This window comes from Macrotis lagotis, chromosome 1 (genome assembly GCF_037893015.1).
Source record: "Macrotis lagotis isolate mMagLag1 chromosome 1, bilby.v1.9.chrom.fasta, whole genome shotgun sequence".
NCBI lineage: Eukaryota > Metazoa > Chordata > Mammalia > Peramelemorphia > Peramelidae > Macrotis > Macrotis lagotis.
Genome location: NC_133658.1, coordinates 726214598 through 726242576, shown reverse-complemented (window position 1 = coordinate 726242576; position 27979 = coordinate 726214598). Strand labels below are relative to the sequence as shown.

At 38.1% G+C, this 27979-nt stretch overlaps 1 protein-coding gene across 2 annotated transcripts; it reads right to left on the bottom strand.

Moving 5' to 3' along the window:
• Positions 1-27979, bottom strand: N4BP2L1 (NEDD4 binding protein 2 like 1). 2 transcript variants are annotated; one of them, XM_074216079.1, is made up of 6 exons: positions 27787-27979; positions 8291-8418; positions 7903-7992; positions 5325-5375; positions 4862-4878; positions 3715-3862 (listed from the first exon to the last, which is right to left on the bottom strand). In XM_074216079.1, exons 1-6 carry the CDS (start codon positions 27945-27947, stop codon positions 3806-3808), a joined length of 504 nt encoding a protein of 167 aa, XP_074072180.1. In that variant the 5' UTR covers positions 27948-27979; the 3' UTR covers positions 3715-3805. The 2 variants fall into 2 exon arrangements, with proteins under 2 accessions (XP_074072179.1, XP_074072180.1); XM_074216078.1 differs by lacking the exons at positions 4862-4878; positions 5325-5375 and adding an exon at positions 5430-5506 and having other exon boundaries at positions 1-3862; positions 7904-7992.

The window sequence follows — 27979 nt, the reverse complement described above, 5'->3', positions numbered from 1 at the left end:
TCTAATTGGAGAGACAACACATACATATAACAGGTTTCACATCTAAGTCAGATGTAAAGCCCAAGTGGTGTCTTGGCTACAATAGCCAAGAGTGGTAATAACACACCTTCTAATGAATTTCCACTGAAAATGGCCCAGCTTGGTGGCACAATGGCCCTGGGGTCAGGAGTACCTGAGTTCAAATCTGTTCTCAGACACTTAATAATTACCTAGCTGTGTGACCTTGGGCAAGTCACTTAACCCATTGCCTTGCCAAAAAGAAAACAAAAAAAAAAGAAAATGACCCTGTTTTAAGCATTTGAAAGTATTAAGGATATCAAGGGTAAGAATTTTCTTTTCTGGGTCTTTAGGACAGAAAAATCCCAGGTCACATCCCCACATGTGTGAGACTCTCTTCTATGATACTTTTAAAGACCAAGATCTGAAGAATGACACATTTCCAGGACTCACAGACTAACCCATGGCCCAGCATGACAATAGGTTAGCATATCATGTTGGTGGTGACATGGTGGGCAGATTTCTCTTCAAGGAAGAAACAAGGGTCAATCATCTCTGATGGCTGGAGAGGCTGGGTTACAAACAGGCTAAGATTTCTTAGCAGCACTTAGCACTGAACTCTTTCTATATCACTCCTCTCTGGTTTTTCATAATTTTTTCCTCCTGGTTTTCCAAACACTCCAATTGCTCCTGTTTTCTTTAATGATTTGTTATCCATATTATGTTGACTAAGCTGCAGATGTGTCCTGAGGTTCTATTGTGCCCTTTTTTTCTCTGTACCCTCACTCAGTTCCCTTTCATTGTTATCTCTGGGCAAATAGCTCTGAACTTTTATGTCCAACCATAGTCCTTTTTCAGCTTTCTATTTCCAACTACTCATTGTACTTTTCAAACCAATTATATTTCCTTTGAGAACCCATCTTCCCAAACTTCCCTTTTCCTGTCAAGAACACCATCTTTCCATCCATCCAGGTTTACAACCTTGACCTTCATATCCAATCAGAAACAAATTTTGTCATTTCCATCTTCACCAATGTCTCTGGAATATAACTCCTACTTGCCACTCACCCTTTTGCTCCTTCATGCATTATTGCATTATCCTCTTTGGTCTCCAACCTCATCCTCCAAACTCTCCTCCATGACAGAGCGATTATCCTGACGCTTAGGTCTGTTACCCTCCTCCCTTATCCACTCCAGGGGTTCCCTATTGCCTTTAGGATTTCTTGTAATATTTAAATCTTTACATGAGAAGATTGAGACTGGAAAGGGAAGTGGTTTCAACTTGCTCTTTCCTGTCTTGGATACTTCCTTCCCTAAATGTTGCAATTCCACCATATTAGGAGCACCAGATCTCCTATCTGTATCTTTGTCCTGTCTCTCTCGTAGCTACCATGTTTCTTCTTTCCCATTCCCTGCCAACCTCTTAGAATTCATCCTGAGATTAAGAGCTTACATTGTTCTCGAAGCTTTTTCTGGTCTTTCTTGTTGCTGATGGATCTTGTCTGCAGACATGATACCCACACGTCTATGTCCTTGTATTCCCTGTTTGTATTCAAAAAATTTAACAAAATTGTGTCCCTTCTCACTATTGCTTAATACTGTGTGCTTAGTGTTTAGTATGCTTTCTGCCTGAATGGGACTTTTAGATCTTAGTAAGAATTATGAGGACACTTTAAATTTAAGCCTGCTATCCACTGGCTCAGACTTCATAGTGGATGGGATATTTCTGTTAAAAGGAAATATCAACTTAGAAAAGTATATTTAAATAAATATATGTGTGTATCACATGTGTAGATTCATGTTGTCTATCAGACATATTCCCCCCTCCTCCACCCACATCTTTGTGCTGACAGCAGGCATTATGATACCTCTAATAAAATGAAACAAGTATTGACAGATGATGGAATGTTAAGTAATATCTCTTTCTTTCAAATTTATCTAGGCCAATTACCGAGGAAAACTTTAGACAGCATATAAATTTACTTTCATTTGCTTACCATTCTGCCTCAAGTGGCAGGTGGGCTGAAAAGATGAGGTAAGGAATTTTTTGACTTAGAACAAGGACTTGTACTTACAAACAGATCAAGTGGTCTTGTAGCCATAATCTGGGCCTGGTTAATAGATTGTTATGTCTTTTACCTTAAAATCAATCTAGCTGAATTTAGAGACTTATCAACAGGGTTGATCCACCAGTGACATTTTGTTTTGTTTTGTGTGGGGGGGGTTGTTTATTTTCTTGTAACAGCAGCTCATGAGGACCAACTAATTTTTGGCAGTGAAGGAAGTAGAAAGTCTGTTCTGAAGTACTGATGTATATTGGTAGCATGTAAGAAAATAGAATATCATATCCAGAAAACATAGTTTACATTCAATATTTGCTTTGTTAAATTCATATAAATACAACAATACATTAAAGAACGACTTAAAGCACCATTGTTTGAAACACTTTAAAAATTAGAGATTACAAAACCCTAGAAAATATAGCCTATAGAGATTCCTACATTAGCCAAGAGCAAATAGAAAGCTACACGCAGTGTTGGTTTATCACCATCTTAAGTGAAAAGGTAACAAGGGATAAAACATTCTAATTAATTTGCACTAAGGAAATAGTACTTGTTAACAGATGCTTTCCAATATTCTAATTGGAGAAAGGGATAGTCCCAAGAAACCTTCTTCTTGCACAATGTGCTTGGTCCCACTGCTACCACATTAATGATGCTACTAGTCTTCATTAGATGGTTTTTAACCATCTGGTAAATGAGTGATTGTAATTTCCTAAAATTTGGTCTATTTCTGGTAAAATAAAAACAATGTTTCTATACAAATCTAAAGATTCTTTTAAAAAATGGGCATAGCTTTTGGCTATAATATAATATAATCTGAAGCTCTTGGAAACAATGTGGGTAGGTGATCAAAAAAAAGAAGTTAATGGCTGTAATTTAATGTGATTGGTTTCCTTTCTAAAACATTTTGGGCAATGACAGCTATCTTGAATTGAGTTTCCTTAAGGTGACTATTTTCAAGGGAAGAACATTATTTGGATCTATAAATTCTGCTAAATCTGTTTAAAAAGCAAAAATATTCTCCTTTTGGTCACAACTCATACATTCCCTAGTACAGATGTCTTAATCAAAACAGCATATGCAATGGGACAATCTAAAATGAGATGGAGGTTCCCCCTGCACAACACAAAGCATGCATGAGTATTCTAGGGTCAAATACATCAAGTGAAAAAATAAAAATCCTTATCTATTACAGAGAATACAGTTGCACTAATGTTTAAATATGTATAATAGAAACACTTTATGAATTGCTTCAATTTTACTCGATCATGTGGCCATGTGTCCTCAACACTTGAGCACCCAATTATTATCTGTTTTCCACCACAATTTCATCCTCAGGGGAAGGGACTGTCCCTGGTTAGTCAGCTATACACATGTGGTCACTTCATAAATTCCTTTTCATGATAACAGTGACTTAGGCACAATTATTTACCTCGGCATTACATTAGAACTCTGACAAACCAAAGAGATAATAAAATACAAAAATTTGAAGTAAAAACTGATTTAGGAAAATTTAAAACAGTTGTAAAGATAAAATATATAACTCTTAATATCCATTATGGTAACCCCCTCTTCTGTTAAAGTAATTGTCATTGGGGTAGCCCCCAGGGGCTCTCCGGTTTGGAAATGCTGAGTAGGGATTCCAGTATCCTGCATTGTTAAAAGGAGGCATGGGCCTGTCCTGGCTTCTACTCAATCGGCTGGGTTTTTCAGAATGAAGTACACTGTGAAAGGTCACATCATGCTCATACTGTTCTTTCATTCGATGTATTTTTTCTCTTGGAACACCATGTGTATTTCTTCTGCATTGAAAAAAAAGGAAATATTTTAATGACAGTAATAAATCAAAGTCATTTTCTTATGCTTAAAAACCATGAAGACTCAGTACTATCCCTGTCCCGAAACCTTAAGGGGGAAAATGTAAAATCTGACCCTTCCTACCTTGAAACCCTGTCCTTTTGCCATGAACCCCCAATGAATATGCAAAGCAATGAAAGGACACCAGATATTGGTAGTGAAAAATTCTCTCAAACCCAAGGATGATCATCAGATCCCATCAGGCACTTCATATTTATAATCATAGTTCAGAATAAGCAGAAGGCATATTAGAATCTGCCTGAGGGAGTTAGTACCAGGTTGGTTTATAACAGTATATAATTTTTTATATTTTATTTTATTTTATTTCCCCCCCCCCAGAAAAACAAGTTTCAACATTCTTCTTTAAAATCTTGAGTTCTAAATTCTCTCTCTTCCTCCCAACCCCAATCCCCCTCATTGAGAAAGCAAGTTATTTGACATAGGTTAAAAATATATAGTCAGGTGAAACATTATTACAATAGTCATGTTGTGAAAGTAAACATAACCCCCACCCTCCAAAAAAAAGAAACCTCAAGAAAAATAAAGTTTAAAAAATATGCTTCATCTTTTTTAACCTAATGGATACTTTGAAACACAAAATTCAATAGCAATATGTACAATCCTTTATTCGGTACACAGCTTTAAAAGACCCACTTATGGGTTTCCTTCAGTTTGTAGCAAGATTTTTTTTCCAGGTGTTTTTTTTTACTGATTTTTATGTGACCTTTGTTCTCAAGTATGACCCTCCTCCTTTGTGACTCGCTCTGAGAGCCATTTCTTCCATCGTAGAATGAGGAAGGGGGAAATGCTGTTCAACTAAACTATCTAAAACTTCAACTAAGTGATGGTATATGCTAAATCAACACTTACAGTCCTTCACCTCTTCAAAGAATGAAGGAAGGTACATTCTCATATCTCTTGATAACCAAGCTACACTGTTTCACCATTTCAGGTTTTCTGATTCTATGAATACATAAGTCATGCCATGCTTCTCTGTGTCCTCTGTATTTATCATTTCTTGCAGTGTGATAATATTACATTACACTCACCATCACAATTTGTAATCAATGGGCATTGGTTGTTTGTGGTTCTTCAGCAAAATATTTCTTTAAATAAAACCTTTCAGTGCAAAATGACAAACCTATAAAGTTAACAGTCTTATCAAGGAATAAGACCTTGTTGTGATAACCAGTCCTAGACAAGGTTGAAGGTCTAACCATGAGTATTGTTTTAAAAGAGGCTGAACATGGGGTAGCTACATGGCAGACCCTGGAGTCAGGAGGACCTGAGTTCAAGTTCAACCCCAGACACTTAATAATTACCCAGCTGTATGACCTTGGGCAAGTCACTTAACCCCCCCATAAAAGAGACTGAATCATCTAACACTCATCATTTAAGAGCCATTTCCAAGAAGTATCATTTCTAGCCTGAAAAGAGTCTTGTGTTCATTCTGAAATATTTGAAAACTGCAAGATACATACATGATAAGATGCATTAAAGAAAAAAAAGTACCTTGCTAACTCTTGAACATTGAATTTCCAACAAGTGTCAGGTTCTCGGAATATAACTTCATAGTTATTTTCAAGTGCCTGATTTAAAAAGAAAATGCAAAAACCACTGAGGACATAAGCAAGTGTTTGATATTATTTATCCTGCCATTTAACATTTATTCTGCATTTTTTTCTAAAAATCTCTTGTATTGCTAGTAACTTGCAACCTTGATCATGATTTGATGTAGCGATGAATTTCACAGTACTTAGAGTTGATTCTTTGATCACAGCACTTTTAAATGGCACACTAGTTCCTGAGAAGGGAGTTCTTTAAATTCATTTTTCAAAAAGTTTTATTGGTACTGAGAGGCGATTTCAGATAAATGTTATGATGAAAGTCTATGAAATCCTGTATGTAAAAGTCTGCTCTTTTTGTCAAAAATGTCAAAAAACATCAATCAAATGTCCAAAGACATTAGAAATTACTAAATGATCTCTAAATGCACTTCTAAAATTACCCTAGGTAATCTATCAAGATCTTCACTTAGGAACTGAGATTGGTTAGGTGTGTTTTTGACAGTCTGATAGTTGATTTTTTTTTGCTTTTCCAAGTTTTGGGGAAAACACAAAGACTTTTATAAAATCTGAGTCCAGAGCCCTGATTTTACATTCCATTAGGTTATTATGAAATACTAATCAAGAAAGTTATCCAGGCTTCCACCTTCCCAGAAGCAATTACAATCTACCTAAAGGACATCCTCTTCCTAGTTTAAGAGTAAAGCTTACTAAAGAACAGCACAGTCATTTCCTCTTAACCTACCTGAACATTCTTCCTAGAAATAATTCCATTCAATACAATGGAAAATGAATCACTTCCCCCCCTTTTCCTCAACAGAGATATCTTCTTTATTCCTTCAAAGATATATGACCACACATCCACAATCATGTCTTATTTCTTGTCCACTTTCCTCCCTGTTATATGTTTAATGAAAAAAACAAATTTTCATTTTCTTCTTCCTCAAATAGGACCTTTTCTCCCTAACTGGACAGTTATTTAAATAATCTGTAAAGCACCTCTTGTAAACTCATGAATAACCACTGAATGACACCTAAAGAAAAATGATTGAAACTATCCACAAAGTTTAAAAAAATAAAAGTAATTCAAACTCCTTCCACCAAAATCACTCAATTTGTTCCTCCATGATTCTTACTTTACCCCATGTGCCCTATACACTCCACTCATTCTTTCTTCATCCTAGAACTAGCCAACACTAACTACCCTCCCTCACCAACCACCAAACAGTATAACCTGAACCCATGAAAAACAATGAGAGAAGAAAGCAAGGAATAAGCAGATCTAGGTTTAATGCTTTGCCAAAATAAAATAATGAGGATGTAGATGAGTCTAGTGTTTGCAATGGGAATCAAATATGCAATCAAATGGGTTAGCATGAGTCCACTTTTGGAGACAGTCAATGCATGATTACCCATGTAGAGATCACTGGTAGTAAATGTTATATGCCAGTTTGTCCTCTCCCTGGTGCCCCATGAGCTTCTGAATACCTTCCCCCACTATCAGTAGATGTATGGGGGAAAAGAAAGAAAACTTGTTTTAACATCAGTACAAAGGAAATATAAATTAGGGGAAATTATTAAATTAAATTAAAATATAGGGGTGGCTAGGTGGTGGCGCAGTGCATAGAGCACCAGCCCTGGAGTCAGGAGTACCTGAGTTCAAATCTAGCCTCAGACACTTGATAATTACCTAGCTGTGTGGCCTTGGGCAAGCCACTTAACCCCATTGCCTTGTCAAAAAAAAATTAAAAATATAAATTAGGGTAAAAATTTGTTTATCCAAAAAAAATCATTCAAAAGTCAAAGGAAAATTATTTGCTCATTATCCAAATTAGTCTTTCCCACCATAGTTAATATGAATGGTTCAAGAACTGACTTATAGGCATTTGTATAGGTACATAAAATATATATTATGTTTATCCAATTTAATTTTAAGACTCAAAAATTCTATGGAATTTGACCTTTCAAAGAAGCAGTCAGTCATACAAAGGACCCAAAGCCCTGGATTACTAAAGAATTAAATTGGTTTGTTAAAAAGTTCTGAAATATGAAAGAGAACATTAATAGGCAACTCTCTCTTTTAAGTCATCTGACCCAGCAGCTTCTGTTTCTTAGAAAACCTGGAGGCCTCCAAATATTTTGGCCCAAAACAGATAATCTGTCAAGGACTAAGAATTGAAGTCCTTATCATCTCTAGGGTCAGAGTAACATCTGAGGAGGTGTCATTTTTGGAAAATTTCAGCCACAGAACAGTCAAGGTGAGCAGCAGAATGAAGCCTCAGTCCCTTTGCTCCCTAGAAGGAGAAGGACCTTGGCTGCCAATAAATGGAAGCTGAAGATCAAGAAGAAAGGAAAGAATGAATGTTTCCACTTTCCCACCAACGTCTATAACTGAAAATTCAGAATGATACTTCTTCCTACCATGACTGCATAGGGCTTCATCTCCCAGGCGTGAAGGTTGGTATTATCAATAATAATTGGGGATATGCCATTCCTCATTGCTTTCCTTGCTGCAACACAACATGTTACACAACAGTAAACAACATGCAACAAACAGTGGAAGGGGTGAATGAAATCCACAGGTTCATTTTTGTTTACTCTTGGACATTGCCGTGACACAGCTTTAATGGCCTCTCTTCTAACCCTGGTCTGCAAGAGAGGTCATGGAAATAAGTCAGCTCAGAAGAGCCACTCTGGGAAACAGTGAATGGACAGGCTGCCCTTCCCTAGAACATCTTCCTTCAGTTGCCCCTGCACTCTTCCCAGCATGCAAAATACTCAGGGGTCTCCAAGAAAGATTTTCATCACCTCTTTTCTGGTTCCAGTCATGTGCTTCCGTCAGGACATCAGGGTTGAACTCATAAGTACCATCTTCCTTGAAGAAATAATCATCTGTGCTGAAGATCAGGGCCCTGGGAGAGTCATGCTTCAGTTGTCTAGAAAACAAGGAGAGGACACGAGCTGCTTTGTGTCATAGTCACAATGAGAAGGATTTCCCTCTGGGGAATATGGCCCTTTGATGTCCTTCCAACTCTGAACATTCTAGAAGTGTATAATTTTGCCACAGGACCGTAGTCCCCAGGCTTTTAAATGGTTAAACTTCTGTTAAAATGGGGAAATCAGCATCTCAGAACAAGGCAAGAATGGTTGAGGGATACTCAGAAAAGGATATGGTCTTGTAACAAAGCCTGCCCAGATCCCTCTGGCTGCTTGTGGCAGGATAGGCTAGCCCTAAGCAAAGCTATGAGTCAGGAAAAAGTCCTCTTCGGACCATTTTCCTATTTTTTTTAACTCACTGATTCCTTCCACTCCCAACTCCCTGCTCCACAAAGCACCCGGTATCATGCTAACTAACCAAAGTATGCCAGAGTCTTCTTCCACTGTGGTTTTCCTTTGGATTTACCCTTTAGGGGAGTGCTCCAGACTTCATCTGTTTTCCCTCCCTCTCCCTCCATTCTCAATACTTACCTACCTTCCCTGTTTCTCATCTTAAGAGACCCTCTCTGATCAACTCTTTCATGTTGAGGTATTAATATAAATAATAAGGTAATGTCTCACCCCTGCAATTTATATAGGGGTTAAGTTCACAAAGGGCTTTCTTTCCTCACAATAATTCTGTAGATAGTGTAGTAGGATTACCCCTATTGTACAGATAAAGAAAAGGTCCCACCACAGTCAGACTTCAAACTCAAGTCTAGCAGCCCTCTTTCTGTGATGCTACAATAATTGCAGCCAATAGCATAGAATAATGTAAGACAAACAGTGTGAGTAATGGAGGAATTTCAGGCACTGTGGCTGGCTGGTGGACAAGCAGTGGTCCCAAGGATATCCTCAGGGTGATGCAGTCCAGACCTTGAGGACACCACTGATGGAGAGGAGGTGGGCAGACTTTCACTGACTTATTCATAACGACTACTGGTCAAAAAGTGATTTAAGTGATTCAGTTGTCTACAAAACAAGGAGAGGACATGAGCTGCTTTGTATCTTAAGTCACAATGAGAAGGATTTCCCTCTGGGGAATATGGCCCTTTAATGTCCTTCCAATGCTGAACATTCTTTATAGGTAAATTGTTTTACCTATATTTTCTAATGTGGGCCTCACAATCTGGTGAGCAAAGAAACTACAATTCTTATCCCCATTTTACAGATGGGAAAATTGAGATTTAGAGGTTAAGACTTACCTCCTATTACATAGCTAGCAATTTTAAGAATACTTTTCTCCACTGTGGCATAATGCTTTCCTAACTAGATCCCTCTTTAAATTCTTTCTAAGCAGCACTTTTAAATTGAAAGGAAGTAGTACAGAAAGTTTCTGTATTTTAAAATACAGAATTTTCCACTGGAAACATCCATGTTCTATTTCTTGCATTTTGGAAAATCTACATCTAAGAATACTGAGTTCAATACACATGGTCATATTTAGAATAACACACAGGACCCACAGCCCCTAAAAATAGGAGCCAAATGAAATGCTCAACAGTCCCTGCCTTAGCCTGGGTTCCTGACAACACCTCTGTCCTGTCTAACCAAGTTAGATCATATTGGAAAGTGAACATTAATTTTTGAGATCCTGTATGTGGCAGGAGGAAATATACTGAATCACTTGAAGAACAATGATGTATTCTTCTAGGCTGGACCACAAGTATTTAATTTGGATTTTTACCTTTCTACAAATCAGAGTGGCTTATGGATAAAATAAATGCAAGCTAGCAGCCCTTTCCTCTTTTATCAGGGCTCATCCCCCTAGAAGTTCAAGCACACAGTTGAACTCTGTGAAGTTAGCAGAGGAGTTGAGAGGGAAGGCAAGATGCATAAAAGAGGGTTGTTCTGCTTTCTATTTTAATATTATTTCACTTAATATAAGCCTATTAGCAAACTTTCTCCCACTGCTGCTGGTTATTCTAGACACCTTTTCAGAATTCATACGATTTACACATTTTAAAAAACTTCAAGTTTAGTTCCAACTAATAAGCCTAGTTCTGGCTTATTTTATAAATCTCTAAGTAAATGAAATGTTGATTAATAAGTGAACTATGCCCAAAGATCAAATTCAAAGGTAATTAAAGCAGTAAACAGTATTTTGGTTTCATGGATCAATCTATGCATTCCATAACTTAACATTACTTCTCTGTGTACTTTTTTGTTTCTTGAATTGATTCAAATTTAATTGAACCTTAGATATCCTCTGATCTTCATTTTCAAGATGTGAAAAAGATGAGTTAATACAAGACAGGAAGGCAAGATTCAAACAGCAAATATAGAATTCAAAATCTATGGTCTTTCCCCTAAACCACACTATATAGGCCAAATAGTTTCTAGATGTTTCTATATAAAACTTTATGTGACAGAGTGAACCTCTGGCAACCTATCATAAAGACAACTACAGTTTCCAACTACACTATCTTTCTGTTTGCAACCTATTGATCTATTCCTCAGGAATCTTTTTTTTTTGTTGGATATATCAGAAAAGTTGTCCTTCCCTTGTTCTTTAACTCTCAAATCTACAATAAATCTCTCTATGTACTTTTGAAGCATCTTTGGCAGTTAATGCCCATATCTGCTTTTTTAGTCCTGGATTTGAAATCTGTAGGATCAGTATCATTGATTTGCTATTAAATCTTTATTAAATTATCCTTGATGAACAGATGGTGAAATGTACTTCTCTCACCTTACACAAGAGGCTCTTAGAAAAGTGTGGAAGGCTACAACAGCACCCTCTTTTTTAGTTTGACTGAGCTGTCCTTTTCATTATGAGAGGACAGATAGGAAAATTAATGGTGTAAACAAAAGACATCAACAGAACATTATAAAACAACTTTTAGAATGTCTTGTACATCTATGACTGCTAATTAATCTTTACTGTTTGGCTAATCTTTGAACTGGCTCTTCCCAAATATCTCTTATAGTTAAGTTTCTCAAGGGCTCTCTCATTTTTCAGATTTTGTTCTTATTTAATCTTCTTCAGAGCTGACCTGTTTGTGAAAATATTTATTTTGGCTCTTACTATTTTCAGGCATAGATTCAGGATCTGGATTTTCAAATACTTATTCTGCCATTAACAGCATAGTGATTTTGGGCAAATCATGATTTTCCTAAGCTGGTTTTAATTTTTTTAATGGGTTTAATACTATTATAGGTACCTAATTAAGACTTAGGAGCTCACTATAAAAATGTGAAATCTTATTCTTCTGAACTCTTCTGTTATCCTTGGGGAGAAGGAAAGAGGAAAGGTCTCCTAGAAGAGGCTCTTCAAAGCATGTTTTTGTTTGATTTGTAGTCTCATCCATTTCTTGGAAAAAACACTGCTGTTCTTAAGGGAGAAATTCTATAATCAGAATAAAAGATCTGCTTGTACAACTTTATGTAGTTTGGCTGACCTATTAATTTACATACATTTTATCTGTATGAGTGATCAGAAAGAGAATGTTCTCTATTTGTCAAGACAAAGGACTTATTACAAAACATTTGCTAGATTTTAGTTCCTAGATTTTTCATTGCTGGGGATCCTTTTTAGCTCATTGGCACATGATTGACACTTCATAAATGTTTATTTATTAACTGATTTGTTGTATGGCCTGCCTTTAGTATCATTTCTTCAAAAATTGATTCATTCCAGCCAAGTTGGAAATACTCCAGGGGAACAGAATGTTTCTGTAAAGAAAGACAAGGGGTGGGGGAGGGGACCTTCCATAAATCATCTACCTTCAACCCCATTATTTTATGTATGAAGAAACTAGCCTTAAGTTTAGGGCTCTTTGTAATAATACACTCAGCTCTTTCTCTAATGCAGGCCATAACACTGACCTGCACACTAACCTTTCTCATTCCTTTCAGCAAAAATCATAGGTATAAACTTAATTTCAAATCTCTCAGACTCATTTCTTCTAAGAGCTCTGCAAAAGGACCCCCTTGGGTCCTCATCCATCTGTCTTATCTCTACTCACATGGATCTTGCTTCATTCAACATAACTCCTTAAGGATAGGACCAAGAATGGGGCCGAAATAGGTTGAGGTAGCAGTAGAAGGAAAGAGTTGGTTGATTGGGGGTTTACTAGGACTGGGACCACAGAAGCAACAGAAGAGCTGAACCATCACATCTGACCTCATTTTGAGCAGGAAGATAAGGTCAAGGAGGTATTTACCCAAAATCACTTCAAAAGTGGAATCTGAACTAAGATTGTTGCCTCTCTCCACTTTATACAGAAGTGATGAGTAATAATGGAAAATGGAGATGGAGGCTGTAGAGAGAAGTGCAAAATACTCCTATTTTTACACATCCTCATTAAACATCCAAGGTGATTTAAAAGGAAATTTGGTTCAAAAAAAAACAAAAAACAAAACCATCACTGGTTCTGTAGTCTATTAGACTGTATGCTCTTAGTAAAGCTTGCTTCATTCTTTAGCTATTAGTATTACCAGTGCTTAGTATAAACCAGAAGGTCCTTCATTAATGATTGTTGACAACTAGAGTCAGAGATCACAGATTCAAATTTAGGCTCTCCCACTTATTTACCTATATGTTCCTGGGCTAACAATTCTCTTCCCACTCTAGATCTCTACAACTTCATCTGGAAGTTAGACTAGACGTCTCCTGTCTCTTCCAGCTCTGGATTTAGGTTCCAAGGAATAAGGTACTTTTATATTTAAACTGTTTGTTCCTGATCCCAAGTGATCTGGATACTCAAAGACACATTAGAACTGGTTTAAATTTAAATATCTCTTATGAACTTGTGATTCATGAGTGATTCATGAGCAAGACTTAGCACAGAAAAAAAAACCCATGGATTAATTTAAGGTTGCCTCAGTATTTTTCTGGACAGCACCCTCCACCCCCCAGAATATAATCAAATTTAAACAAAAGAGGGATATGGAACACTAATTTTTCTGCCCCTAGTTGGCTGGCTTCTTTACCTCCCAAGTGGAGTAAGGGTTTCTGTCACATGTGTCACTGGGCCAACTCAGAATTTAGCAAATCAGAGAAATCTGTTTCAAACCTTCTCCAAGAGTGTGTTAGAATTCCTCAAAATAGAAAGCTATGACTGCTATACCAATCTAAATGAGATCATTAATAACAGCTAACATTTACATAGCTAACATCATGTCATTTGATCCTCATAATAATCATGAGAGGCAAGTGTTATAATTATCCCCATTTTGCAGCTAAGGAAACTAAGGCAAATAGGATAAGTGACTTGCCTGGGTTCACATAGCTAGAGGATGTCAGAGGCTAGATTTGAACCCAGACCTTCCTGATTCCTATCACCTAGCTGAGATAGGGGAAAGTATTCTGATTCCAGATGAAATTGAACCCTAAATTTTGAACACTACTAAATTTTGCTGAGGCAAGCCTATTATTCATTTGCATAATGTTGATACAACCTAATGAAAACTATGATTGGGCAGACATGATCTGAAAGTCTTCAAAATGGCTCTTTCTAAAACTGCAGTGTTTATTTGCTAAGTAGCATGCCATTTTCTTATTTTAGCATGTATTTGTACATAGAATATAAGATATCTAAATACTGCCTCTTAATAAGACATGTCATCTAAGATAACACAAAAATGTAAACTTAAGACTTAAGTATATTTAAGTATATTAAGTAATATATTTAAAAATATATATTTAAATTTAAGACTAAATTAAGTATAATGATTTTTTATTTTTAGGTTTATTAAGATTTGGTGCCACAGTAATAGCCTTGATTTAGGCTATTGCATTAAAGTTCAAAACATGCATTAAATTTGGGAAAGTTCTGTTTATTACATGATTTAGTTATCTTCTATTTGTAAATATATAAATATACCTAGAGTAACAGGGTTAAAATATATATATATATATGAAGTATTTTCAGTGTTCCACTTGATATGTACTGGCCTTTTAAAGGAGGCCAAAATTAAAGGAAAGAAAAAAAGGAAAGACAGTTTCTCAATTAGGACAGACAGACAGACAGACAGACAGACAGAGAGAGACACACACACACATATATGCAGATGGAAAAGGTCTCCCAAACTCAGATGCCAGCCCAGTCTATCTGTTTTTCTGTGATCCATGGTGGGAAGGAGGGATGTGGTTTAATGAGCTCTGAGAAAAGCCAGCCATACAGGGAAGGGGGTGCCACAAACTCTTCATCATGTGAAATCACTGATGGATCCAAGGTCGGATGAGGAGAGGCCCACTGATGGCTCCTGAGGAAAAGGGCTCTTTCTACTGGGAACCAAACAGAACAGAAAGAAGGCAGCACAGTGTTTACACCAAAGAACAAAGCATTAGAAAATGAGCTGGTCCAGACTGGCTAGATGGGCAGGTCTAGGGCTTCTGGGAAGAGATAAATGGAGGCAGAGAAATGACTGTCATTATTAGTATGGTTTCCACTCTCAAAGGATAGAAGGTCAAAGGAAAAAAATAAAGCTGAGTCAATTATTAAATGGAAATACCCCCCCCCCTTAGACAACTATCCATGGAAGACTTCACTATAATTATATCTACTGACAAGAAAGTTAAGGCTGTCCCTAGAACTATAGACTTTATCCAAAAGTAGGTAGAGCTACTACATAGAGATACCATAGTTTTTTAAGTGTGATTTTTAACTCCACTTAGATCCAGAATCAGAAGTGCAATTCCTCCTCCATCCCCACACACAACCCTCCCTTCATCCTAGGGATGGTGCCGGATCTTTCTTCAAGGTGCAGTCAATAAGAGGAGGATGAGGGGTGGGAGGCCAGCCTCCTCCTCTCTTCTCTCTGGCACTTCTAGAGGTCTTTTCCCCCACCCCCACCTGATCAATCAAGCCAGGGTTTTTCTTTGAATCACAAATAAGTTCTTTGGTACCCAACACCCACATTTATTACCTTTATGGTCTTTGTTTTTCCTACTAGGTCTAAATGAGGGGAGAAGTACATGGTATATCTGGGAAAATAGCATGACAACAGCTTGGAGGGGGTGGAAGGAGAAAGGAGGGTCATGAGTACAAGGCAAAGGAATTGGGACTTTATTCAACAGATTAAGGGGTTTGAGGAATGGTGTAGGGTGGAGTGTGGACATGCTTTTACTAATAACAGTTAATATTTCTATAGAGTTTACTCTGTGCTATTAAGCGTTTTATTATTGTTGTCTCTTTTGGTTCTCCCAACAGACCTGGGAAGACAGGGGCTATTATGACCTCCATTTTAGAGATAAGGAAACTGAGGCAGACAGAGATTAAGTGACTCAATTTCCTTATTTGTATGAGGAAGTTGGATTCATTTGATTTTGTTCTCTTCAAGCTTTATTACTAATTTTTTTATTAACTAATTATTATTTAGTATTTATTTTTAAATTGTATGTCTTTGTTTTTTAAATGTTTCTTTTAGGTAAAAGATTGTGGGGTTTTATTTTCTTTATTTATTATTAATCTAGTATCAAAGTGAAAAAGAGATTGCTACAACAGCCCAGGCAGACAAGGACGATGCCAGAGGTACACCAGTGAATCCTATAGAAGGTCTCACTGAAATCATATGAGGGGCTTGAAGTACTGAATCTCCAGTCAGGGCAACACTTGGGGACTGCACATTTGCTACAGCATCTAATAAGTCAGAACTAAACATCTCTGAGGGAATCAATATGATTTTGGGAGAGGTTACATTTTATCTTACTATTGGTCTCCTGGTAGAACATTCATTACACATAGATTAATTGCCCTATAGTTCAGTGACAGAGTCTACTATGTGTCTTCGATGCTGACAAATGACTAGCACTCTATACATCAAAGCAGTTTATTCATATTCACAGCTTTAAACAAAAGGAAGAGAAGAGGAAAAGGAAGGGAAGAAATGAGAAGACAAGATACCTCAACCATCAAAAAATGCAAAGGTGAATCACAGAGGTCAATGGAGCACAGGAGGAAGCCCCTACTCTGACAAAGCAGAACCACAGCTTGGTAGCATCACAAACTGACTCACTGAGTCTTAAGGAAAAATTAAATAAATAGAGGGCTGATGAGAACAAAGTAGAGACATGAAAGTAATCTAGAAGCTCTTTCATCTAGCTTGTCCAGTCCTGACCACCAAACTAGAAGGTAGCTAGCTGTCTGCTATTAAAAATCTTAACTGGTCAGCATTACCAAGCATCACATCAACTTATCTTTATGTATTCCTTAGAGTATGTGATTTATTGTCTTCTATTGTAAACTCCTTGATTGGGGTTGATGTAGAGCTACCAACAAGTTCTCCCATATATAAATAGTACCCCTAGTACTAAATATATGGGAGGCATTTAATAAATGTTTCCTGATATGACATACTGGTAGCAGCAGGGGAAGGTAAGATGAAAGAGAGAATAGGAACAGGGCTACCTCAAAAGATTTAAACTAGAGTACCTGAATAAACATTGTAATGTGTTTACAGCAGTATAGAGAAAATCATAACTTGAAGGAAAAATATTAGAGACAAATATAAATCTAACAATTTAAAATATTAATGATTACACAATCCAATAAAATGTGACAGATTGGTTAAGAAAATAAAACCCTAAAATCTTTTGCCTAAAAGAAACATATTTTAAAAAAACAAAGACATATAAAGACTAGAACTGAGTTGGAAAGATTTTTACTCTGCATCAAGAGAATGCAAAAAAGTAGGGGATGCAATCATACTATCTGACAAAGTAAAAACAAACATTAAAAAATAAAAAGTGATAAATAAGAAAACTATTATACTGAAAGGAACTATAGGCAACAAATATTAGTTTTAAACTCATACACTCAAAAATGTCTTAGCATCCAAATTTATAAAAGAAACATCAAATGGGCTACAAGACAGTAACACAACACAAACAATCATGGATAAGTCTAATAGACAGATAAAAATGAACAAATTGCCGGCAAAAAAAATAGTGCCAAAAACTTACAGTGCCTTCTAAAAAGGAACTGCAAAGAATGTACATATTTCTTAGAACCACATGGAACTTTACAAAAACTGACCATACAAATGACCGCAGAGATTTTGAAAACCTGTAAAAAAAAAAACAGAAATAGTAAATACATCTTTTAAAGACCACAATGTAATAAAATGTCACTGGTTCATGGAAGGGACCCTTACTCCAAAGATCAAGCAATATGTACCCAAACAAGAATTCCTTCAATTACAGGTCCAACAAGTGATCATCCAACTCTAACTTAAAAACTTCTAGAAGGTAGGAATCTGCTCTCTCCCATGGTAACCCTTATTCCACTTTGAGAAAGCTCTAACCATTAGGAAATTTGTTTCTCTCAAGTTTAAATCTGCCTCTGCAGGGTCCCCATTATCCTAGTTCTGGTCTCTGGGATCAAGCATAACAAATCTAAATATCTACAAGTACTTATCGAGTTGTCATGTAGAAGATGATTAGACTTGTTATACCTTTTAAGATACTTGTTAAGTATCATGTTTCTCCTAAGTCTTCCATAAACAGCCTTGAATGACATGATCTCTAGGTCATTCCCAACTGTTTTTTGTCTACCTCTATAATAAGAGGTGTCAAAGATGCAGCCCATGTAGCCCAAACCAGACTGAGTTGTAATTGAGGAATATTTAATAAAACAAAGAAAAATACAATAAAACAAAATTTTGCATTTTTAAGTTAAATGTGGCTTGAAGGACTTGGCCCTTATTTCTACTTTGACACCACTTCTATTTCAAACAGAAGAGTCTAGATATCATCTGCATAGATCATTATAATGAATTCCTTCCATCCTGGGAATTAAGCTTCTTCTAATGTGGTCTAATATGAGAGAAGTTTTTTTGGCTACGATAGCACACCACTCACTCAATCAAGCTTGAGGTCTGATCTTTTTCAGGAACATTGATGAAACAATGCCTTCCCCATTTTGGACTTGTAAAATTAATTTTGTGACCAAAGGTATGACTTTTACATTTATCCCTACTGAATTTCATCTCGTTAGATTTGGTCCAATGTTCAAGTCTGTCAATATTTTTGGAAGCTGAATGCCATCCTATTTATTAACTATTCTTCCTAGCATTGTGTCACTGACAAATCTGTTGAGCAAGTCAAGCACCTGTGCTTATCTAAGTACCTGAGAAAAATGTTAAATAGTACAAGGTCAAGCATTAGATACCAGAGAGCCCAACCAAGGTAATATCCAACCAATTATGAACACTCTGGGTTCCAACATAGTCATTTGTGAATCCACTTAACTGTATCCTTTAATCCACATATCTCCAGCTTGTTCACAATGAATAACATAAGAAACATTATCAAATGTTTTGCTAAAATCTAAGTAAATTGTATCTATAGCATTTTCCTGGTCTACTAATCTAGTAACACTGAAAAGAAAAAGGAAATATCAGTCTTTATGACCTTTTCTTGAAAAAAGTCTTTACTGGTTTTTGCAACTGTATCTTCCTTTCTAGATGTTCACTAACCATTCATTTAATAATACTCAAATATTATAAATAGTTCTTTGAATTCATCCATGTACATTTTCTCTCTAATGAAGTGGATAACAACTCTTCCATGCCTGGTCATCTGCTCATCCTATGTAAATCTTTTCTATGTCCCCCTTAAGTTATTCACAGGAGATTTATAGAAATTGCTGGCAGCTTTCTTTACTTTCTCTTGATATCACAAAGTTACCAGTTGAAAACATGGTATTTTTGTTTATCTCTTGCTTTCATCAAGTAACAAGTCTCATCTTTTTTCAATATTTCTTTAATGACATGACATACTTTACTTGAGTTCTTCACAGTCACTTATTTATTATGTACTACATAGTATATTTACATCTTTCATTGCCCTCTGAAAGTTACTCATTTAGAATTCTTTAGAGACTGTGGTCTTCCACGATTTGCTGTCATTAAGAAGATGGATCATTGTTTCAGCAAGAATTTTAGGATCATTCAAGGAGTTCTACATTCCCAAAGGTAATATAGATCACTTTCCTATTTAATGTGAGACATACCTCAGATCTTTTTGCAGTTTCTCAAAGATATGTAGATGAGAGAGGGAAGAAAGGAAGAAAGGAAGAAAGGAAGAAAGGAAGAAAGGAAGAAAGGAAGAAAGGAAGAAAGGAAGAAAGGAAGAAAGGAAGAAAGAAAGAAAGAAAGAAAGAAAGAAAGAAAGAAAGAAAGAAAGAAAGAAAGAAAGAAAGAAAGAAAGAAAGAAAGAAAGTTGGGGCGGCTAGGTGGCGCAGTGGATAGAGCACTGGCCTTGGAGTCAGGAGTACCTGAGTTCAAATCCAGCCTCAGACACTTAATAATTACCTAGCCGTGTGGCCTTGGGCAAGCCACTTAACCCCATTGCCTTACAAAAACTAAAAAAAAAAAAAAAAAAATCCAGGTGGGATTTTTTTTTTTTTGCATAGATTATCAGTCCAAACTTTTTCATGGTTAAGGATCTCACCCAAGAGTCTGTGAAATACTATCCTGAGGCTTGATGTAATCATTCATGAACAGGAGAATCTTGAGATCTCTTCAAGTAGAAATCTGTAGGATATCCATGAAAATGCTGCACACCTTCTTTTAAGAAAAGATCTCCCTTCTTTGATGATATTAATTTGATATTAATCATCAAAAATGTTTTCTCTTGATTATATCTTTCAAAGAATTTCAAATAATTTTGATGCAACAATGGGAGAAACCTAACTAGAAAAGAAATTTTTGGCATTTTGTTCTATTAAGGGTTTGTTTGTTTTTTAAAAAGCCAACAAACAGTAAGCACAGTGAGATCTAGTCTTCTTTCTGTTAACTAAATAATGGCATAGATGTGATTTACACTGAATATCAATTATGAAAGCCTGCTTGTTTCTTTCTAATGGAAAAAGAGGCCTTTTGGTTGATAGTTCTTTTTCATCATCATTTTTTTTTTGCACAAATAAATTTCAAGATTTTTATATTTTCTTCCTTCCAATACCTTGTAAATTGGTTCTCAAGTCCAATACAATCCTCTCTAGGTATGACTGGTACAATCTAGTTGCTTTAACTGTCTTTGCTTTTAGTACTAGTTCTACCTTCTCCATAAGTTCATCCAGGAATGGTTTTAGAATCCAAATATATTTGGTTCCAGCTCCACTGATATCGATGGTGAAAAGAATTTGCAATGAAAATTTTAGCATAAAAACACATCCCTCTTCCTGAAACCTCAGATATACAGAGATTTGTAGTTTCATATACAGTAGTTTATGTGTGAATTATATATTTTTGTATATGGAAATGTTCATATTTGTGGGGATTTATCAAGTTCAGAATAACAAGAAAAAAATAAACTGAAAATCTTTGCAGAGCTTTTCTTTCTTTTGTTATCCTTGTTCCAGAGTCATTCTTAAATGCCCTCAGGATAATTTTCTTAAATTGGGTCTCTGTAAGCTTTCTCAAACTGGTTTTACAGGTGATATTGCTCATAATCTTTTGCTATCCTTCTCCATAAGATTTCACAAACAAGTTTATATATAAAACTAGTGTTGCCCTTGGCTGTCATAGCTCTCCACTTGGCAAGTGTTTGCTGACTAAAGCATTTTAAGACACTTCTGTTCTCTTTATAGCAATTTAAATGGTTAAACATCTATAGGAAATTATTTAACAAATTTCTATTTCTTTCTTCCACTCATATCCCAATTTTTTATTATCAGTAACTTGTCTAAATAGGTCAAGTTGGAGTTCTTAAAATTAGAAATCATTTTCTCATATTTATTCTTTCTCTTTGTACACATTTTTATCTTTGCTGGAACAAAACAGGGTCTGAATAAACAGGCAGTTGATTTAGTAATGACTCCCATGTTAGTGAGTCACTTTCTAATTTAATATATTCTACATGACATTTTCTAATATAAAATATGATAATCAATATAATTTTTGTGATGTTTACAGTTGTGTCTTCCTCATTAGACTGTCAACTCCTTGAGAGGAAAGACTGTCTTTTACCTTTCTTTGTATCCCCTTCACTTAGTCCAGGGCCTGGGACATCATAACTGTTTAATTAATACTTGACTTATAAATCATCTATCATGTTTAAGATAAGGGGATCATATATCTAGAGATGGGAAGACTCTCAGAAACCATCTAGTCAACCCCTTTATTTTATAGATGAGGTAAACTGAAGCCTAGGAAGGTCCATGTCTACTCTCAAAGAGGTTATGGTCTAACAGTCCTAAGGTCACACATTTAAAGAATATCTAAAGTTTAAAGACTAGTCTAAAAATGAAGTGATTCTTAGCACCCTCAGCCTCCTTTACCTCTACCATCATCACTGCAGAAAGAGAAGGAAGGCTACATAGGACTGAAGATCATTTTATATTGTTGTTATTGTTTCCTTGGTTGCCATGTCTCAAGAATTCATTCCCAAGGGTCTAGCCTACTGGTGGTAAGTTCCTCCATACTTAGCGAGGCTGATCAGTGGAAAGCAGACTCAGTCCCCTGCCAGCAACACATACGGGGTCAAAATGAGTATCTGTTGATTAATAATGACACTAATGAACCCATGACTTTATATTTGCAAGGTAATTCAGTTGTGTGCAACTCTTCATGAATTCATAGACCAAGTGTCCTTGAAGTATTTTTGACAAAGAGACTGGAGTGGTTTGCCATTTCCTTCTCTAATGGATGACTTTATAAAGTACATTATAAAATTCTTTCTTCCAAATATGTCCTCTCATGTGAGCCTCACAACAGCATTACCTGGATTCAAAATCAAACTCACTGGTCTATAGTTTGTAAACTCCATTTTCAGAGACATGAATCCTTCCCCAAACTTCAGTACCTCTCCCATTCACTGACAGTGGCTCAGCAATTATATCCATCCATTTTTTTCAGTCCCCTGGAATGCAGTTCACGTGGACCAGATGATATAGCTCATCGAGGGCATGGGTGTTCTTATTACATCCTCACTTATATATTGTATGACTTCTCTATTAGCCACATCTATCCTTCATGGTCCAAAGATTATGCTCCTTGACAGGAAAAAAAAGCAAAATAAAAACTGTGGAGAGAAAGAGATAGAGAAATTGAGAAAGAAAAAAGTACCACAGAAGATCCTGGAAAACTGAAGTTACCCCATCACTGTTATATCCTGTTTCTCTGTCTGGTTTATATAATGTATCCAAAAATCCTCATTTGTTTCTGCCCCCTTGCCTAAGGGAAGCTTTGGTTCACTTCAGAGAAACTGAAGTGTTATCTATAGCTATGTGACTAAGGACAAGTTGTTTTACCTCTCTCTCAGATGTAAAATGAAGGGGTTAGGCTATGAGCTTCTAAAGTCCCTCCCAGCTCCAGACCTATGAGTCCTGGAGCCTTTGAAGCTACCAACTGGGAAAGGGTATGAGGAGGAAGAAAGGCCAGCCACATAGCTCCCACATACCTATTCCAGCAATTTCAAACTAGGCTAATTATCAAGAAATCCAATGAGAAACTATAAAGAAAAAAAAAGACTTCTTCCAGTTCAGAACCACAAAAAAAAAAAACCTAGATCCAGGGATTCTAAGGTCTAATACTGTGTTCAGAGCTGCCAGAAAGAGCCCTGAAGTGGGAAAATGTTACTAAATTACTGGAGGACCCAGGTCAATACTAAGCAGGACAAACCATCCCAACCCAAAATTGAAGCAGAGTGAAGTTCTGCATAGGTCTTGGTCAAAACCCTAATTTGGACTAAAATTGGAGAAATTAGTATTTAAAAGAAATACATCAATCAGTATAAAAATTATTGCAAATCTAATTTGAAAACTTGTAGGCAGAGATTCAAATAAAAAAATGCATTTTCTCACAAGTACATAAAAGCAAGAAGAAATTTTAAAAAATGAAAGAGTAAAAAAAAAGGATTGAAAAAAACAAGTAACTTAAAAGAAAAAATGGTAAGCCTTACCTAATAAATGGAATTTCTGAAAAAAAGAATACATCAAATAGTTATGAATGAATCCATGAGATAATAAGAAATATTAAAGCAAAACCAAAAGATTGAAAAGAAAAGAAGAAAATATAAGAAAGACCCTAGAATCCCCAAATGCCATGATTTTTCAAAAGCTTGAATTCTACATTTCAAGCAATCTTAATTTAAAACAGCTCAGATCTATTAACCAAGGGGCAAAACAAAGAAAGAATCCACTCACTTCCCGAAAGGAACACCAAAAGTAAAAGTTCCAGGTATGTCATAACTAAAATCCATAGCTCCCTTGTCAAAGAAAAAAAAAAGCTACTAACTTCCAAAATAAAACTAAAAACTACAATTGAGATCACACAAGACTTGGCAGCATCTACTAAAAATGAAAGAACTTGAATACAATATTCCAAAGGACAAAAGAGATAAGCTTAATAAGAATAAACTTACTCTGCAGAGCTGAAAATAATCATGGAATAAAAGACTTGTAAGTATTTTTGATGACCACAAGAGTGGAGAAGAAACTGATATTGAAACTGAAGAGTCAAGAGAAACCCAGGAAGAGAAATTTATTTGAGCAACTGGAAAATGTATGATGATATTGTGCTAACATTCTAATAGAAGAAGCATGTTCCCTTCCAAACCTTATTGTCTTCAAAGGCTACTGAAGGAATTAAATAAGAGAAATAGAAGTCCTGGGATGAGAGAGGACTGATGGAGGAAAAAGAAGAGAAAATGAAAGGAGAAATATATTCATGTAGCAAAGAGGAAGAAATGAGGTGTATGGGGGACTTGCTATTTCTCAGTGAAGCGTGAGAAGAATAGACAGGGAGAGGTAGGAGGCATCAAATAAAAGTAATTTGTGTCTGAAAGAGAAAAAGATTAAACACACACACACACACACACACACACACACACACACAGAGAGACACAGAGTCTCAAACAAAACAAAGTTCCTGAAGACAATCTACGGTACAGGTATCAAACTCAAATAGAAAGCTTACTTAAACCATATATAAGTATTCCTGTAGTATACATATTCAATTAGTTTCAAAATGCAATATGATCTATGATTTATTACATATTTATTTTGTTAAGAATTTCCCAATTATAGTTCAATTTAGTTCTGGTAGAATGCAGGAGTGTTGTAGGGCAGTTTGTTAGACATCTCTGCCCTAAGGGAGGGTCTTCCAGAATAGGGAAACACCAGGACTAGAGTCAGGCAGCTCTTGGGCCAGACTTCAAACTCTGTCAGTCCTCTTTCAGATTCATCACCAGGACTCAAGGGTTTGTAAAAGAGAATTAACAATAACAACAATTATCATCATAATAGCTAGCATTAAACACAGAGCTTTAAGGTTTGCAAAGTGCTTTATAAATTTTATCTCCTTCCCATCTATTGGAAAAACTCCCTATTTATCCCTCCTCTAGGAAAGATAATCACTTGTGAAGGACCATACCTCATGTTGCAGATATGCCCAAAATCTAAGCACAGTTTTCCCTTCTCCTTCAGTAACATTTACTGGCCAGTCAATACCTCTCAGAAAAATCTCTCCCTGAGTTTCTTATACTTTTCAGTCCTTGGAAAGAACTCAGACAAGTTTTTACTTGAACTGACTTAAACTCCTCTAGAATTTAACAAGAGTCTTACCCATTTTTCAATCATTTCAGTCAATAAAAATGTGTAAAAAAAAAAAAAGGTGAGGACCTGCCATGGTCCTGATTCCTTCCTTTCTCAGTATTATTTGCTGTCCCAGAAATTGTCTCCATTCCCAATTGCACCAGGAAGAAATAACTACACTGAGCTGGAAAAACAAGATATGACCAAATTTCATAAGAGAGATTTCCCCTACAATAGCACCTACAAAAATGACCCCTTGTCATTATTTTGTATCCAGTTCTCCCTAGCTTAGCTGTCTTTTCTACTGAAATATAGCTCCTGGAGTTTCCTTCTTCTTACATCAAGAAGCAGTGTGATATAAATGACAAACTACTTGACTAGGAAGAATTTTGGTACAATGGAAAAAGTATTGCCTCTCTAGTCAGAGGACCTGAGTTCATTCAGACTTTATCTCTGACACTATAACTGTGTGACCTTAAGCACATACTTAATTTTCTTAGGCCTCAGTTTTCTATAAAATGAGGGGGTTGGATGGATGAATGAGAAACTGGATTCTAGTACCAGTTGTGCTATGTTGTGACTTTAGATAAGCCAAGTTGGGCCTCAAGTTTTCTCTTTGTAAAAATGAATTGGCTGGGAGAGCTGAATGCTAGAGGTCCATTTCCACAGCTAAAACTCTTGAACCAAATTCATAAGGCTTTAAGTTTTTTTCCCCTTACTTCCTCCAATCCACATTTCATTAGGACTATAGATGGCCATCAAGATCTAAAAGAACTTGCCCTATATCTGCAATCCTGGGTCAACTGAACTTTATCCTTAAGTAACAATGAAGCTGACCAGTCTCTTAGATTGTGGAAATTTAGAGTCAGAAGTCTTCATAAACATTTAATACATAAACCCTTCATTTTACAGATGAAAAAACTGGTTCTAAGTCACCCAGCTGGTCACCCAGCCAAGAAGGAAACAACTTGGGATAAAGCCATGCTGATCACAACTGAATCACCAATGCCATTAGGTCTGTTAAAGGATTGTGTTTTTGTTTTAAAGGCTTCTAGGTGAATCAAGAATTTTAACAAAAACTGACACTATATCCCAGTTCCAATCTTATACTGTGTTTCTGTTCACTGATGCTCAAAGGACATCAGATGCTTGATCCCATGATCCCTAGACATAGGGCAAGAAGGTCTATCTGGTCTCTTGATTCATATATGTCTCATCTTTGGATTCAACAGATGTTTATTAGAATATTCTAAGCGCAAGGGTGCTAAGCTAGCTGTAGGAGACTCAAACATAAAAAAATTAGATTTTGCCTTCAAAAGGATTGCAATCTAATGAAAGGCTGAGACATACAGAAACGATCAAGAGCATGGTAGAAATCAGAGGTGTAACAGATTCAGGGAGGAAAGTTACTTTTCTTGAAAGCAATTGAGGGGGTATTCTTGGAGGGATATAGGAGCACTTGGGACAAGGATTATCTATAGAAAATGGAAAAAGAATCTTTTCCAGGCAAGAAAAGAGAGGAGAGAAAATAGTATGATGTGGCTGGAGCCCAGAAATTGGAAAGAACTGTGAAAGAAGATTGATTAAATTCATATTTAAGTGGGTGACTGGAAAAACTCCCCATTTATCCCACTACCCAGGCAAGTAGAGGAAATGAGAAGTTCTGAGAGGTCAGTAAATATGTTTACAGGTGACCTTGGAGAGACCAGTTTTAGTAAAACGATAAAGAAACTCAAAATTTCTTCTTCTGTTTTTTGGCCTGCTGCCTAATCTAGAAGTGAGGGCGCAGAATAGAGAACAGAAGTAAGGAGATCCAGTGCCTAACAACGGGCATCTGGGGGCCGTGAGAGCCAAAAAGGACCTTGTGTGTGTGGGGCGGGGGTCGAAGCACCGGGATTTGATGGATTGGATCCAGTGGGGAGGGGCGAGGACCAAGAATGCTGACCGGAGTGGGGAAGTCGGGGGCTTGTTCGCAGCTGTTGCTTCCGAGGTGCTGACCAGGCGCAGACTGGAGACGGAGGGAGGAAGGAAGGGGCGGGTGAAGGGGGGCCTCGCGGCCATCGGTCAGACCCGGACGGCGCCGGGGAGCGGGGGAGTCCCGGGGCAGCCCGGGGGCATTGGCTCGGGGGAGCAGTGCATGGGGGCGAGCAGGTAGCCAGAGAGGAGCCCGAGGAGGGCCGGGGGCTCGGGGGAGGTCGAGGCCGGGCTGTCTGCGCGGAGCCCAGCCGCGGAGGGAGCGGGCAGCGTGGGGAGGCCGGAGGCTCTGCCCCCCCGGGGCCCGGGCAGGGGGGCCGCGGAGGCGGGAGCCGGGGCCCGGGCAGGGGGGCCGCGGAGGCGGGAGCCGGGGCCCGGGCAGGGGGGCGCGGGGGGGAGCTGGAGCCGGGGGCCCGGGCAGGGGGGCCGCGGAGGCGGGCAGCCGGGGGCGCCGCACGTGCGCCGGGCAGCGGGGCCGGCGCCTCCGGAGGGTGTCCCGGCACTGTCACCACCACCGCCACCGTCCCCACCGCCGTCCCCACCACCGTCACCACCGCCGCTCTTGCCGGGACTGTGGTCCTTCATCCCCGGCCGCAGCCCCGCGGGGCAGGGTGGGGGGCCGTCAACCCCGCACTACAGACGCGCCGCGGGGCCCGGCCGGGAGCTGGGGGGGGGGGCCCGGGGCGGCCTCGGGGCGCGGGCTGAGCGGCCGCCGGGGTCCCCCGCCACCTGCCCTGGCCCGGCCGCCCCCTCCCCTCCCCCGGGGGCCCCCTTCCCGCCCGCCCCGGCGCGCCCCCCAGCCCCGGCCCCCCGCCCGGCTCGGGTCGGGCCCCGCGGCCCCCTCGGGCGGGCACCGGCCGCCGCTCCCGTTACCTGGCCAGCGTGCTCTTGCCCGAGCCCGGGAGGCCGCGCAGGAGGTACAGCTGCTTCCCGGAGCCGCCCCGGCGCGGGGGTCTGCGGCGCGGGGGCGGCGGCGGGGGCGGCGGGGGCCGCAGGCTCAGGCCGCTGAAGGAGCGGAGGAGGCTGTCCTCCATGGGCGCGGGGCGCGGGGCGCGGGGCGCGGGGC